Raw genomic sequence first — 16,872 nt, forward strand, 5'->3', positions numbered from 1 at the left:
CGTCCAGTCTCCTATACTCTATATTATTTCAATTTATTTATACATATTATAAAAATTTTTGAATTATAAAATTTCGTTTAATCCCTTTCACTCTGTTTTATTTCATTAAAACCCCTAGAGTTTCAATTCGCCCCCTATAATTTTAAATTCCCAAAATAATCTCTATTTAATTAAAAAATATAATTATTATTAAATGAATTATAATTATAATATAATGATAATGATAATAATTATTTTATTATAATTATAATTATAATAATAATTTTTTCGTTAACTTGTTAATGATAATAATTAACGATAATAATTATTAATAATTAATTTTTGAATAATAATAACAATAATTAAAATACAAATAATAATTATGATAAAAATTAATTAAGGATTTTATAGTAATTTGTTACAATTTAACTCACTCTGATTTTTATTTTAAGACAAAGTAAACATAAATAGTAATACAACTAATTCTAATTACGATTCATGTCGTTCAAGTAAATAAATTATTATGATTCTAATTCCTCATTTTGATTCTAACTATTCCGATTCCAACTCATTATGTTTTCAACTAATTTCGATTCTTTTTTAGTGAATGCACTATAAAATTCATAATATTTATGAATAAATTGTAAATAATATAAAGTGATTTAATTGAATATAGAGTGGTTTATAATTTTATAGTGCGTTCACTAGACATGACTTGAAATTAACTAGAAACATAATGAGTTAGAATCGGAATAGCTAGAATCGACATGAGGAATTAGAATCATAATAATTTATTTATTTGAATTGTAAGAATTGTAATTAGAATGAGCTGTATTACCATTTATGTGTTTACTTTGTTTTAGAATAAAAATTAGAACGAGTTAAATTGTAATAAATTACTATAAAATCCTTAATTAATTTTTATCATAATTATTATTTTATATTTTAATTATTGTTATTGTTATTATTATTGAAAAATTAATTATTATTATTAATTATAGTTAATTATTATCATTAATAATTTAACAAAAAAATTATTATTAATTATTGTTAATATATTAATTATTTATAATACTTTTATTCTTGTTAATAATAATAATCTATTTAAAAATAATTATTATAATTATAGTTATAACTATAATTATAATTCATTTGATAGTAATTATATTTTTTAATTAAATGGAGGTTGTTTTGGAAATTAAAAATTATAGGAGGTGAATTGGTACTCTAGGAGTTTTAAGGAAATAAAATAAAGTGCAAGGACTAAATGAAATTTTAAAAGCCAGATAATTTTATGATACTTATGAATAAAATGTAAATAATATAGAGTATAAGGGTCTGGACACAATTGTACAGGGCAGCTGTAAGTTACATTAACTGCGGATCCGTGATTGATATGATTTTTATCTTTTTATTGTAAAAGTGGGATTTGTAGGACCCATTTGAAGAATGAAAATTGAAAAACGTTCATTACTTTTTGACTTGTTCTTCACTTTTGAACTTCCGATACAATCCAATACTGTTTCGTCTTGAGTACTCCATTTTAGATGTTAATGGCTTCTTAATCTAGAGATCTTTTTCTTCTACTAAAAAACATGTCCCATTTTAGAGTTATTCTCCAGAATCCTAAATCATTTTGATGGCTTAATTATTTGTTAATTCTTAAAGGCTTGGAAAAAATGGAGCTGTGGACCTAAGCACGGGAACTGTTTACCAGCGCTACCATTTTGTAATTTACAATTTGCATATTAAAGTGAAAAAAAAGAAATCTTATTCGCTGGTTCATGTATTTGCCGTCATCAACTCATTCTTTATCTGCAATTTATAGTTTCAAATTTAAAGTAAGAAGAAGATCTTATATCGAACTTGCTAATCTTCACAGGTTCATTTTACGTGCCTTTATGCATCAACTCATTCTTTGTCTGCAACTTGCAACTTGCAACTTGCAACTTGCGAATTAAAATTAAAAGAAGACCTTTTATATTGAACTTGCCAGTCATCACAGATTCATGTATCTGTCTTCATCAACTCACTCTCGCGGGCCTCGAATTGACACAAATAGGGATGTCAAAATAATCCGGACCCGGTCTATATCCGGACGAACCCGGATAATCCGGGCCGGGTTGAACCCGTACCGGAGAGGAAAAAAATCCGGTCCGGATTTAGGATAACCCGTGTATCCGGAACCCAGACTCGGATTCATTTTTATATTATTTTTAATTATATTTATTAGTAAATATAAATACAAACATAAAAAAAAAAACCTAATTCTATTTCACAACTCAAACACACAAATCGTGATTTACCCAAACAAGACAAACCCTAGCTGTGCCGCCGCTGCTGCTGCTGCCTTCCGTCTTCCGCCTTCCGCAGTTCCGCTGTCCTGCAAGCCGCAAGCAAGTCAAACAACTCTCGGGTCTCGGCTGGGTTCGCCACCGCAAGGTTGGATTCGCTGTCGTCGCAACTCGCAAGGTTGGGTTCAAGAAGCTTGTGAAAATTACATTTCCTTTTACTGTTGATTTTGATTTCCTTGTGTGAATTTTCTGGGTTGGGTTTTCTTCTGAGAATGTTGGGGATCATTCCTCTAGCTGAGCGTCTTGGTTTTGTAACTTGTAACTGAGCATGTTTCCTTTGCATTTTTACTGACGAGAGCTCTCCAAGCTCGAGGAAATCAATAATTTTGTGAATTTTATTGAGAATAATTTTTTACATTTCGTCTCTCTCTCCATTATCCAGAATTTTTTATTCTAAAAAATTATTCTCAATAATATAATATTCATAATTAACTAGTGAGATAATATATTTAATTTATTTTATAAAAGTTATCGACTATTTAATAAAAAAGACATTGTTTAAAATAAAATTTAAAATGTCTATCATTACTATTATCGATAATGACTAAGAAGCATTATGCAGGGTCAGTTCTAGAGTATTAGTGTCCTCAGGTGAAATTTTTTAACAAGACCTCTTCACATTCAGAACTTAAACACTCAAAGAAAATAAAAGAACTCTTAATTCAATAAATTTTTAACTATATCTTAGATTTTTTTTATATAAAAAAAGGAGTCAACAATTTTTTTTTTTTTTTTGCTTCCTTTAGGACTATTTTTCAAGAAGTTTTTATTTTTATTTAAAAGTAGACCAACAAATGTAATAATTTTCTTTATAAAGATGAGCGTAAGAAATTTTGTAATGCCAAATAATTAAGTTATTCTTTTTAAATAGATAGATAAAGAATTTAATATTTTTCTTTAAAAAACTAATAATGAATTAACAATTAGACAAAAATAACAGTAATACTCTTTAATATTAAGTTTATCAAATACAGAATTTGTATAAAAATTCTTAATTGTAAGATAATTATTAATTAATAAATAGAGGGCTAAAACATTGACTTTCCTACTATAAGTAACTTAAATATATTAATTTGAGTATAACAAATTAATATAAAATTGGGTCTTTGTAATATATGAGGCGTAGGTGACCATAATAGGGCCTTTTGACCATGGTCGGCTTCAGAGTTTTTGGAGCCTTAGTCCAATTTTTTTTTTTTTATGAGATCTCTTTTTATTTTGTAATTTTAATATTCAAACGAATATAAATATCTCAAAATTCATTCCATATTTAGTTCTTGAATTTCAAGAATAATTAAAAGGATCTTTAAAATTTTTAAAAACAAAACAATAAAGAATAGTAAAGGAGATATTTTTTTACTTCCATTAGAATCATTACAAAAATAAACAACCAAACAAATAGAAAAATATTATCAAATAGAATATTTAGAATTGTAACATATAGAAAGTTGAGAACTTTCTTAATCTGGAGATCTTGAGTACTTCATTTTAGATGTTAATGACTTCTTAATCTAGAGTTCTTTTTCTTCTACTAAAAAACATGTCCCATTTCAGAGTTATTCTCCAGAATCCCAAATCATTTTGATGGCTTAATTATTTGTTAATCCTTAATGGCTTGGAAAAAATGGAGCTGTGGACCTAAGCACGGGAACTGTTTACCAGCCCTACCATTTTGTAATTTACAATTTGCATATTAAAGTGAAAAAAAGAATCTTATTCGCTGGTTCATGTATTTGCCGTCATCAACTCATTCTTTATCTGCAATTTATAGTTTTCCAAATTAAAGTAAGAAGAAGATCTCATATCGAACTTGCTAATCTTCACAGGTTCATTTTACGTGCCTTTATGCATCAACTCATTCTTGTCTGCAACTTGCAACTTGCGAGTTAAAATTATAAGAAGACCTTTTGTATTGAACTTGCCAGTCTTCACAGATTCATGTATCTGTCTTCATCAACTCACTCTCGCGGGCCTCGAATTGGCACAAACAAGTTGATTGCAATTATGCAAGTTCCTTTTCGTCTCTCTCTCCATTATCCATAATTTTTTATTCTAAAAAATTATTCTCAATAATATAATATTCATAATTAATTATGAGATAATATATTTAATTTATTTTATAAAACTTATCAACTATTTAATAAAAAAGACATTATTTAAAATAAAATTTAAAATGTCTATCATTACTATTATTGATAATGACTAAGAAGCATTATGCAAGGCCAACTCTAGAGTATTAGGGACCTCAGGCGAAATTTTTTAACGAGACTTCTTTACATTCAGAACTTAAACACTCAAAGAAAATAAAAAAACTCTTAATTCAATAAAATTTTAACTATATCTTAGATTTTTTTTATATAAAAAAAGGAGTCAAGAATTTTTTTTTCTTCCTTTAGGACTATTTTTTCAAGAAATTTTTATTTTTATTTAAAAGTAAACCAACAAATGTAATAATTTTCTTTATAAAGATGAGCGTAAGAAATTTTGTAATGCCAAATAATTAAGTTATTCTTTTTAAATAGATAGATAAAGAATTTAATATTTTTCTTTAAAAAACTAATAATGAATTAACAATTAGACAAAAATAACAGTAATACTCTTTAATATTAAGTTTATCAAATACAGAATTTGTATAAAAATTCTTAATTGTAAGATAATTATTAATTAATAAATAGAGGGCTAAAACATTGACTTTCCTACTATAAGTAACTTAAAAAATATATTAATTTGACTATACTAAATTAATATAAAATTGGGTCTTTGTAATATATGAGGCGTGACCATAATCAGGCCTTTTGACCATGGTCGGCTTAAGAGTTTTTGGAGCCTTAGGCCAATTTTTTTTTTTTTTATGAGATCTCTTTTTATTTTGTAATTTTAATATTCAAACGAATATAAATATCTCAAAATTCATTCCATATTTAGTTCTTGAATTTCAAGAATAATTAAAAGGATCTTTAAAATTTTTAAAAACAAAACAAAAAAGAATAGTAAAGGAGATATTTTTTTACTTCCATTAGAATCATTACAAAAATAAACAACCAAACAAATAGAAAAATATTATCAAATAGAATATTTAGAATTGTAACACATAGAAAGTTGAGAAGACAAATTGATGATTAGACAATGGATATAGTCTTTATATTTTAAGAAACTAATTTTTTCTTTTTAAATGAACCAATGAATGTAATAATTTTCTTTATAAACAAGACATTAAGAAATTGTTTCATTTATTGATTTTTGAGATTATAAGATTTTTAATAGAAATTAAACGGAATACTAAAAATAAAAGATTCTAATATTAAATGATAAGGCTTTATGAGAAAACTGAAAAGGTAACGAATTTAACTTCTTTTATTTTGTTTTGGAAAGACTAATAATGAATAAATTAATGGTTAGACAATATTATTAATTGTATTTCTTTAATTCTAAGATTAATAAATATAGATAAACTTTTCTACAACACGTAATTTAAAAAAAAACTTATTAATTAAAAAATAGTAAAAAAACTTTTATAACATATAATGTCTTAAACAATCGTGTTATTCACCTATACTTAAAACCACCATTACTTTCGAATAAAATAAAACTTTAAGCGGCAACTTATTTCACCTATTTTTAAAGCCGCCCTCATCATTATGCATGAATGCAATTATGCAAATTCCTTTTCTTTTCCATCTGTCCACTATTGATTAAAGTCGGATTTGTTGTTTCAATTAAGCCACGTGTTAACAATAATAAAATTCCTTTATGCACTCAAGTCATATGACAACAGTCGACATGCTACTACTCTATACATAAATATATATATATATATATATATATATATATATATATCGTAACTTGTGGTTTCAAAAGGATGGCTAACTCTCAACAGATGCCTGTTTACATCAACGTCCCAGGAGTGAAACTGAGCTCTGCCTCCGCTGGGCGGGAGATGCCGGTGATCGGACTGGGCACGGCGATTGACAAGAAGGATGAAAATGTCATGAAGTGTGCAGTAATGGAAGCAATCAAGCTCGGTTACAGACACTTTGACACAGCTTCAGAGTACGGGACAGAGAGGGCTCTTGGAGAAGCAATCGATGAAGCACTTAAACTTGGGCTTCTCACTACTCGCCAAGACCTCTTCATTACTACTAAGCTCTGGTTGAATGACGCTCATCGTGACCTCGTTGTCCCAGCTTTGAAGAAGTCTCTTAGGTAGTACTGGTCCTCATTTTTTTTAAATAAGTTATATGATTTAATAGTTTGTGCCGACACATTATTAAATTATATAACGTTATAATAAATGATTTAATTTTTTAACTTTATTTACTTAAAACATTAATAAGACTATTCAGCACACTAATTTTAAATGATTTAACATGTACTTACAACAATATAATTAAGTTAAGTTGTAAAAACATTATTTAATATAGTTTTAATTATTAATTTTTTAGTCATTTATGTTCAATATTGAATTTCACACCTAAAATAACTTGGAATGAGAATATAATAAAAAAATTATATTCCATAGATACTACCAAAAAAAAAAAAAGAAAAAGAAAGAAGTCATAGAGATGAAGAAGATGAGAAGAAGGGATGAAGCAGAAAAAAGAGAAGAGGAAGACGTAAAGACGAAGAATATGAGGAGAATGGCGAAAGCCAAAAAGAAAGTTTGTTCACAGTACTTTTTTATTTTATTTTTTAAAAATAAAATTTATTACACATACTGTGCAATTAATTTTTTTAAAAAATTGGTTTCCTTATTATTCATCTAAATGTTAATTATGATATGGAAAATAAAAGTTTTAGGGTTTAAAGTATGATAATTAAAAATAAATAATGAGTTATATGTATGTTCAAAATAATTATATAATATTGACTTATAATAAATTGTCCTTAATAGTAATTCATAGTATGGGTATTTTTGTAATATATATTTTTATTAAAATTAGAGTGTCCAAAGTAATTTTTTGAGTGCAAATAACCCCACTCTATAGTAAATTAAACATTGAATAACATGTCCGTATAAAAAAAAATAAGAACACCTGTACTTAAAAATTTATATACGACTAAATGTTCGTTTAGTCTTTATATTTTGATTTAAATATCCGTTTAGTCTTTATATTTTAAAAAATATCTCAACATACTCTTGTAATTAAATATGTTATATTTTTATTTTTTATTTTTCCCCTTTAAATACTATCTTTTGTATTTTTAACCGTTATTTTTTTCTTTTAAATAATATCCTTGTAACAATATTCTTGACATTAATTAATTTATCTATAACAAAATTAATTTACAAATTAACTAATAATTATTTATTAGTAAATTAATTAATAATTATCATTACAAAAGAACTATTATTTTTGTACTTGTGCAACAATCTTACTAATAATTATTTATAAATTAATTAATATTAGCCAACTTGAAACCATGCTTAATATCTTTACAATAATCTTACTAATAATTATTTTATAAAAATTTAGTTTACCAAGTTAAGCCTAAATGTAAAATAATAATATAAAATTTATGTAATTTTTTATATTCTTTTTTAGGTTAGTTTGATAAATTATCTTTTTCAATTAATATCCCCTAGAGTGATATTACAAGGGTATCATTGTAAAATGAAAGGAAAAGCAAGGGTAGGATGTAATATATTTAATAAATGGAGTGTTGTTTTAATGCGAATACGCTGTTAAGCTATGTGGATTAATAGAATTGATTTTCAAGATACTATAAAACCATGTAGTTTAATAGTATTAAAAAATAACTCTATTAAGCCGTATGGTATAATAGCATGTCCACGTGAAAAAAAAATGAGGGTACCTGTATTAAAGAAGGACAATTTATATTTATTACTTAAAAATCAAATCACATAACTATGGCTAGAATTATATCATGGAACAAAAATAACACAAATTCAATGAAATGTTGGAAAGAAAGTACAATTAATAATGCATTGGGCATGCTTTTTTTTTTTGGAGGAAAATAATAACATGTATTACTGAGGTCAAGAAAGACCTATAAGACGTCATTATATAGGTGCAAATACAAGGTCAGGCTTAAGTACAATATATAAGACAATACCTAAAACTTAAACTAAAGTAAGGGAGTACCTAACTATAAAGTAATTAAGAACTATAAATTCTAAACTAAAAAGAGACTAATGGTGTGTTTACTTCTTGGAATAAAGAATGAGAATGGAGGAATGAGAATTAAAGCTATATTTACTTGACAAAATTGAATTTGAGAATGGGAATAAATTGTGTGGGTCCCACACAATTTGGGAATAAAAAATGGGAATCTCATTTCTATGGGGGGTTGGCAATGAAAATGTGGGAATGAAAATGAAACATAAATTTACTTTTCTATCCTTCTAATTTTTTCATATTTCCTAAATTATCCTTGTTCAAATCACAAATAATTTTATTATTTTAAATGTCATTAATAATAATAATAATAATGATTATTATTAAATTTTATTAACTTTATTATTTTAGTTATTATTAATTATTTTTATTTTTATTAACTTTTAATTTCATTCGTTATTTAAGTCTTTGGCTTTGTAAATTTAATTGAAATCAGTGCTCCAATGAGTTGAAGAATTTAACTTGCTTTCTCTCATGAACATAATTGAAAATGTCTTATATGTTGAAGTTGTGACTCTTTAAAAAAAAAAAAAAAATCCTTTTCATCCTTAGGGTTTGGTATAATATCTCATTTCATACTTATTTTTTAAACAATAGCCCGTTTCATCTTTATTTTTCAAACAATAGCCCAAAATATCCTTTTATGTATTTACAATTAGTTTACTCTATAATCTATTGCGAGCAAAATAGAATTTTTAGTTAAATAAATGCAAACTATTTTAAAATAAAAATCTCAAGAATAATTAAATAACATCTAACTTTTTTGTATAAATTTAAAATTTAAGGATAACTTAATAAAATAAAAAATACATACACACACACACACACACACACAAACACATATAATCATTTTCAAGTGCGAGTGCCCTCTTTTTTTTTTAGTGCGGACATGATGTTAAACCATATGGATTTTAAATACCCTATAAAGTCGTGGGGTAACAGGCTTGAAAACTAACGTATTAAATCTCGTTGCTTAAAAATGTGTCTGCATAAAAAAATAAAATGAAGGTGTTCGTATTAAAGAAGGAATATATATGTGTGTGTATGTGTGCGCGCGCGTATGTGTATATACGCATATGTGTGTGCTCATTAATTTTTTTTTTTAATGAAGTCAACTAAATTTTTTAATATAACAACAACAACAAACAAAAATAATGACAATAATTTTCCAAGAATCACTATTCATATTGAGGTCAAATATAAGCTAAAAGATTAAAAAAAATACTCTAATGCAATGTATCTTATTTTGTAGTATTTTTAAATATGTGTTTTCATGTCTTTAGTGTGTATTTTTTTAAATAAATAAAGAAGTTTGTGCTTACTTTTGGTAGAATAACAATACTTATTGATTATTTATTTATTTGTTTATTTTTTTCATATTAAAATCAAGGATAAGCTAAAGGATTAAAAAAAAAATACTCTAATGCTTGTGAAATCTTTTTTTTTTTTGGTCCTAAATATATATTTTACATATTGCTTAGTGTTATTATTGTTTATTTATTAAGTTATCCTTAAATTTTAAATTTATGCAGAAAAGTAGAATTTTTTTTTAAAATTGTGTTTGAGAGTTTATTTTAAAATAATTTATCATTATTTGGAAATTCTGTTTTGTCTTTAATGAATTATATAGTTACTGGCAGTAAATTAAGGGAAGAACGTTTTAGGCTATTATTTAAAAAATAGAGATGAAATGAGTTATTATTTAAATAAAAATGATGAAATGACCTATTATATCAAATCTTAAGGATGGAGAGGGCATTTTTCTTCTTTATAATGAATTCATTCTTAATAATTACTCAAGCAAACTAGATTTATGGTTTTGTCCTTCTTGGTTCAATTATGAAGATTGGGAAAGAAAATTGATTTTTTTTCCTCCCGATATGTAGGTCTCAAAATGCTTATCTTGTTTTCTTTTTTTTCATTCGAACATATTAACGTTCAAGATGGATTAAAAGAGATGAACAGAACACCAATAATATATATATATATATTTTTTCCGTTTTGAATACTATACATGAGTTCTAATTAATTAAGGGTAGCTTATTGATGTGTATATATTTATATTATACCCACACGCATGCAGGACCCTTCAGATGGACTATGTTGACCTCTATCTCATTCACTGGCCCATCAGTGCAAAGCCAAGTGAGAAATTACAAAGCCTTATACCCAAAGAAGATCTTGTACCATTGGACTACAAGGGTGTGTGGGAAGCCATGGAAGAGTGCCAGAGGCTTGGCCTCACTAAGTTCATTGGTGTCAGCAACTTCTCTTCCAAGAAGATTGAGGCTCTACTCGCCTTCTCTACCATCCCTCCTTCAGTCAATCAAGTGATGAGATTATCCATTTACTAATTTTTTTTTTTATTTACATTAATAGACAGATTAGGAGCTAATGATTGTTATTAGGTGGAGATGAACCCTGCCTGGCAACAGAGACAGCTCAGAGAATTTTGCAAGTCCAAAAGTATTATTGTAACTGCATTCTCTCCCTTGGGAGCAGCCGGGTCCAGTTGGGGCACGAATCAAGTTATGAACAATGAAGCACTGAAGCAGATTGCTGACGCTCACGGCAAGACTGTTGCTCAGGTTGCTTTACATAGTTTCTATCAGTATGTTTGTGTTTTTGTTTTGCAAATTGAACAGGAAACTAATTTATCATCAATTAGTTCTTGGATTGATATGTTATGGATTGTCTGTTTAATAATTAATGTCTGCGTATACCTTGGCAGGTTTGTCTTCGATGGATAATTGAGCAAGGGGCGATTGTTGTTGCTAAGAGCTTCAACAAGGAGAGACTGAAGGAGAACCTGGATATCTTTGACTGGGCACTAACTGATCACGATTATGACAAGATTAATCAAATCCCGCAGCACAGAATGATGCCCAGAGATGAGTATATTATCCCTCATGGGCCATTCAAGACACTTGAAGAGCTGTGGGATGAGTAAATCCCCCTTTTAATATCTAATGTATATTCTACTTCTTCTGCAATGGAAATTAGCTTTAAGTATGTTTCATATCTACCTAATTATTAGGTGTAGCTCACAGGATTTGAGCAGTTAATTGGCTTGTAACTATGAAGAATTTTAAGTAAGTACTAGAACCGAGGATTCTGTGATTGTTCTTTTCGGGCACACATATGAGATTGCATCAAATTCAGGATACTGTACATGGCACTTATATATAAATGTGCACAGTGAGGTACTGATTTGTGGCTCATTTATTCTGCTCGTTTGACTATTGAATTTGGAACTTCATAGGTTCTGATTTAAGCTTGATATTTGTTGATGTGTGAAACAAACAATGGCAAGGCAGAATGACCACTCAAGAAGGACAAAGCTACTGACCAGAAAATTACTATATGATTTGTTTGAAGTTGAACTTTTTCCTCTTAATTAGATATTCATTCTCTGTGTGTATCTTTTGAGTATCCCTGTTTTAAACAATTCATTTCTCCTCCTAATTTGATTTTTGTTATTGTTTTGGGTAATATCAATGCTTAGGGCTTATGTGGTCACTTCTTTAAGGAGAAAGGGTTCTGTCAGTCCACCTTGAGCCTTGATTTTTAAGCATTGTAGCTATTTATTTGCTTTAAATATAAAGAATTTGGTGGGAGCTTTCCTTATTGTGCATCATAGTTTTTTACTTAAATTTGTCAGGTTACCTACTACTTTAGAGAGCCATTCGCAAATGATATATTAATTTTCAAAAGTCCACCACTTCTTCAGGAAGTAGGATACACTGATGATGGTGTCTATATTAAAGGAATTGTTGCCAAGGAAGGCGATGTTGTGGAGGTGAGTTTCTTGGTGAAGGCAGCTTCATCCATTGACTGATATTGTTTCCGTTGATTTCAGCAACTCAAGTCTTTTCTAGGATATTTGGAGTGTTGGACTCTTAAATGTGGAAGTTGTTTGCTTGCAGGCTTGTGAAGGGAAACTTATTGTTAATGGAGTTGTAAGAAATAAAGACTTTATCTTGGAGGCACCTTTTTATAACATGACACCAATTGTAAGCATCAAAGGTTTAATGTTATTTCCTTCCCACGTGTGTCTCATTTATTATGATCCTGTGTCCAAATGAAAATTGTGCCTGTACCACAATCAACAGAAAACATTCTAACATCTTATGTTTTCTATTTATAACCATAGACATCATTGTTAATTTTCAATCTTCTTCGTTCGTGTTGCAGACTGTACTGGAGAACTCGAACAGTTATGATTTACTTGTATGGTAAGCTACTTCTACGACTTACCACTGGCGGTCCATGCCCTAAAAACTGAAATAATTAATTCTTCTGTATTTGATGTTTTCTGATTTTTCTGAAAATTGTTGTTTTGGGGTCCCCTCCTTGCCAAGAATATAATAGAAGATCAGGATTTCGCTATTTGCCCCCCGAAAAAGGATTGGTGGGACAATTTTGTGTTGACAATCAGTTAAAGAACAATCCTGCACTTCCAACCTGAGTGTGTACTGGTTGTGGTAGCCTTAATTTTTTGTTCCATAATTCTATTGCTGCCTATAAATCCATTCTTGAAGGGATGCCCTTTTCTTTTTTGTTGGATCCCCTCACATGGATCTTAATTTAACTGTAAGTTGACCCTCATACTTTACAGAATAAAAAATTAGCTGTGAATGTTTGCTCTATTTTTCTCATGCTTACAATGCAAAACTTTTCACAATATTGTAAATTTTCCGCCAGAATTCAGCTATGTTTTATTTTCCTATCAGATAAGGCTTATTCATAAATACGATCTCTGCAGAGTAAGGGATGTAGCCAGCTATTTGTAGGAGATGCAGAAAAAATCCCCAGTGAAGTTTGATGGGGTTGTTGTTATGAGAGTCGACCACCAATGAACACGAGATGCGCCTTTGATGCCTAGTCTTGACGAGCTTGCCGATCACATTCCCTCATCGCTTGACTTCAAATACCAACACCACGGGAACCCCTCTATTGCCATATGAACCTGCCAACTGCCAACTCCGCCCCAGCTATTTGTAGGAACTATCAAAGTGAACGGATTGTTCCACCAAGTACTCCAAATTTATTCCATACATGGCACTTGTATTATATGATCTTACAGTTTATAATTAAATGGCACCTTAAATTTGATGTTAACTGTTCCGCACAACTTAAGAATGTTTTAATGTTATATATAATTAGAAGTGCATGCAAATTGAGTTCTGAAACTGGGAATCATGAATGTTTGGCATTGAGTTTTATGTAGATTAATTACAGGTTGGTTGAGCTTTTATGATTTCTCAACAAGCTTTGAAGATTCATGTGGTAGCTGTTGACGATTCAATCAATAGAAGATGAAGATCAATTGAATCACAAATCTTGAACAAGAGCAATATTGAGCAAGTAAAATAACACTGAAATGGAACCAAGACCGCAAGTTTTGAAGAAAAAATGGCAGCTTTCTATTATCCAAATCACTCAAGTCAGGAATTTATCCAATCGTGCAGAGGAGATATTACAAGACTAACCATAGAAACAAATTGCTTACAAAACGAATTAGCAAATTGAAAGAAATCACGCGCCAGAACCTAGCCACAGCTCTGGTTTTATCGGCTTGTAACAGAATTTTGCCACGGTCAGGTAGTAATATCTACCAGCCCTTTCAACTGGAAGCTATTTTCCCTTCTAACCACCAAACTTTAGCCCAACTGCAGAAACATCCACAATGTTTTCCAGTTTAGTCCATCCAATAACAGTGCATTGTTGGATTTTTGGTGCTTGTCAAATCTAGACTTGGTGATTTATTACTTTCAGATTGCCCGTATTTTTACAGTTTTGTCAGACGGTGGTTTCTGTGAGTAGACCTTGTTCTGCATTCACAGGGAAACTGTTCACTCTGATAACTCCCACCTCGCTATCCTCTACTCATTGGAAACAGTCCAATTTTGTCATGATCAGAAGCTTCTTTTGGTTTTATTATTGGTGAAATTTTCCGAAGAAATTAACATTCTAAAATGGATCTAAAATGGATGTGAAACAAAGATGCAATGAATTCACTATTTCGATCAATAAAAAAAAGCACAACTTCATCCAAAGTCTCCTTATAATTTCAACACAACAAATTTCCAACAACTTCTGATTAATAAATATTTTCAATAACCTCAAATATGCCAAATACCAAGAACTTCCACCAACAACAATTAAAAGGTAATAATCAAATAAGTAAAATATGCAAAAAAGTACAAATCCACAAGACCCGCGACTTTTATGAGGAACTCTTTGTTAATCACGATATAGAGTAAAAATCTCGACAAGTGATAGAGTCCACATGCAGACATAAACAAATCTACCATGAAAATAAATGTGAGTTACAAAGGATTAACACCACTTACATAGCATCACAACATGAGCCCTTTGCATCTAATCCTAAGCTTCATCCCTCGCATTTCTCCATGCAGGGTTTACATATAATTTCCTCTCGAGATAAGGGTAAATATAGAAAACAGGTGCGGAGTATTGCCTTAAATTTAATAAGAACAAGTTCAAAGAAATCACATTTATTAGTTTCATCAAGCTGAAAGGAAGAGAAGAAAATTGAGGCTTGTTTGAATCTTCGTGTCTAAAAATAAACTAGTAAGCGCTCACCTAAAAAAATCAATTTAAATTATGGCCTCAAACTCTTAAAAATATTTCTCCAAAAGTTAAGAACTAAAAATAAATTTAGCGAAATAAAAATATTAAAGTCACTCCCTAAATTATCCCCTAAGACAAATTTCCCATTTATTGTTGATTTCTATAAACAATTGCAGACAAGTTTTCTTTCCAAAATATTTGGCCACTGTCAACTTTTTGTCCTCTGAAAATTGGTTCTGTATGCTTGGGAATCTTCGGGCAAGATACTTGGCTTTGTATATGACTAAAAGGATGAAATTGAACGCAAATCAAGGGCTGGAAGATCTGGTGACGTGGCAATATCTGGATCATCTATTTTTAGCAATATATGCAGTCAAGAGCAAAAGTCAACACGGATAAACACCCAGTCAATGAGGTCAATGGACTTCTGGTCGGTAGACCAATGAAGCGAGGTGAAAATACGTTACCGTTCCATAAAGTTGTCGAAAATACCCGTTCAGCTCAGAAATGTGGGCACCAGGGATCACTTGATAAGTCCATATACTGACTTAGAATTCAAATTTCATAAAAAATTATTATAAAATATATATTATTTTATATAATTATATTTATTTGACTGATTTATTAGATATATTTAAAATTTAAAATTTTTCAAATTCGTATTCGTATTTTTATTTCTAATTTCATTAAAATAAAATTAAAAATTATAAAATAAATTAAAATATATATAATACTATAAAATACAAAATCTACGATTAAAAAGCCAGGAATAAAAAACCCGACCAAATGTTGGACTTTTAAAGCCTGCCCTGAGTGTCTAAAAAAGGTGTTCAGGCGAGGTTCAGGTATTGTCATGCCCAGGACTCAAGGTTTTACCCTCACTACCCAGTCAAATGAGAAGTTGCAATATGCTCCTACGCGTACGTAAGCTTCCTTCCACCATGCAATTATGTTTCAGTCAACGTGAAAGTTAATGAAGATGAACAAGCCAATAGTAGAATGTAGCACACTGAATCCTAGCCCATATCACATATCCATTTTCAAACCTATCTCCATTTTTAGCTGCGAGTTTGACCTATTCTAAAGTTTTCGACCAATAAGGGGTGGGCATTTTCTGGTGGGGTTTGGACTAGAATCAAACCGAACCAAAACGGATTGGTTATTTAAAATTAAAACCAAATATAAACTAAATCTGGTTCGGTTTGGTTTAATTTTTCAATTCTGTTCAGTTTAATTCGGTTCGGTTCAAATTTTTCTCTTTTAATTACCGAAAATTTTCAACCTAAATTTTAATTCTTTTATAACCATTCAATACTTTATACAAAAATATTCATGTAATTATAATTAATCAATGATTGTCAAAATTGTTTTGGGTAAATCATATTCAAGTTCATGGTCGACTAATTCTCATCTTTAATATTGTCTTTTGTCAAAAATGTGGGCTTTATTCTTTCTAGAAGAGGTGGAATTCCACAATAAAAAAGAAAGAAGAAGAAAAATAGAATTTGGAAGCAGCAAATGTTGAAGGGTTTAGCACCGCCAAGGAAGAAGTTTGAAGAAGAAAAATGGAGGCACATGGTTTTGATAAGGAAAGAAAAAAAATATTAATATTTTAATAGCCAATTTTGGCTATAAAAAGGGAGCTCCCCATTTTGTTTTGGGCATTCAATTTTGTGAGAGAGAAAGTAGAGAGCTTGAGTGATTTTAAGGGCTTAAAATTATAAAGCTCTTACGAGTTTAGTAAATGAGAGATTAAGTGTATTAAGGTTTTGGGTGGTGAACCAAAATATTACAATACTTGTAAT

The 16,872-nt window shown here is 29.2% G+C and overlaps 1 protein-coding gene and 1 pseudogene across 2 annotated transcripts; one reads left to right on the plus strand and one right to left on the minus strand.

Moving 5' to 3' along the window:
- Positions 1 to 16,872, minus strand: part of LOC112095661 — a 178,173-nt pseudogene that overhangs the window by 37,714 nt on the left and 123,587 nt on the right.
- LOC18053694 (non-functional NADPH-dependent codeinone reductase 2) lies at positions 6,193 to 13,596 on the plus strand. Of its 2 annotated transcripts, XR_002903957.1 has the most exons (8): positions 6,193 to 6,536; positions 10,554 to 10,800; positions 10,879 to 11,058; positions 11,202 to 11,673; positions 12,201 to 12,269; positions 12,397 to 12,483; positions 12,665 to 12,705; positions 13,236 to 13,596. XR_002903957.1 is itself a non-coding variant. In XM_006451642.2 (4 exons), the coding sequence occupies exons 1-4, from the start codon at positions 6,193 to 6,195 to the stop codon at positions 11,418 to 11,420; spliced, it is 990 nt and encodes a 329-aa protein (XP_006451705.2). In that variant the 3' UTR covers positions 11,421 to 11,893. The 2 variants fall into 2 exon arrangements, 1 of the variants encoding a protein (XP_006451705.2); XM_006451642.2 differs by lacking the exons at positions 12,201 to 12,269; positions 12,397 to 12,483; positions 12,665 to 12,705; positions 13,236 to 13,596 and having other exon boundaries at positions 11,202 to 11,893.

This window comes from Citrus clementina, unplaced genomic scaffold (genome assembly GCF_000493195.1).
Source record: "Citrus clementina cultivar Clemenules unplaced genomic scaffold, Citrus_clementina_v1.0 scaffold_1, whole genome shotgun sequence".
NCBI classification, from domain to species: domain Eukaryota; kingdom Viridiplantae; phylum Streptophyta; class Magnoliopsida; order Sapindales; family Rutaceae; genus Citrus; species Citrus x clementina.

What these genes read in the sequence shown, in the direction of transcription:
- LOC18053694 (XM_006451642.2), top strand. Translation starts at nt 6,193, where the DNA reads ATGGCTAACTCTCAACAGATGCCTGTTTACATCAACGTCCCAGGAGTG. An exon ending in TCCCTCCTTCAGTCAATCAA is followed by an intron (nt 10,801 to 10,878) that starts GTGATGAGATTA and finishes GATTGTTATTAG; the next exon opens with GTGGAGATGAACCCTGCCTG. An exon ending in ACGGCAAGACTGTTGCTCAG is followed by an intron (nt 11,059 to 11,201) that starts GTTGCTTTACAT and finishes ATACCTTGGCAG; the next exon opens with GTTTGTCTTCGATGGATAAT.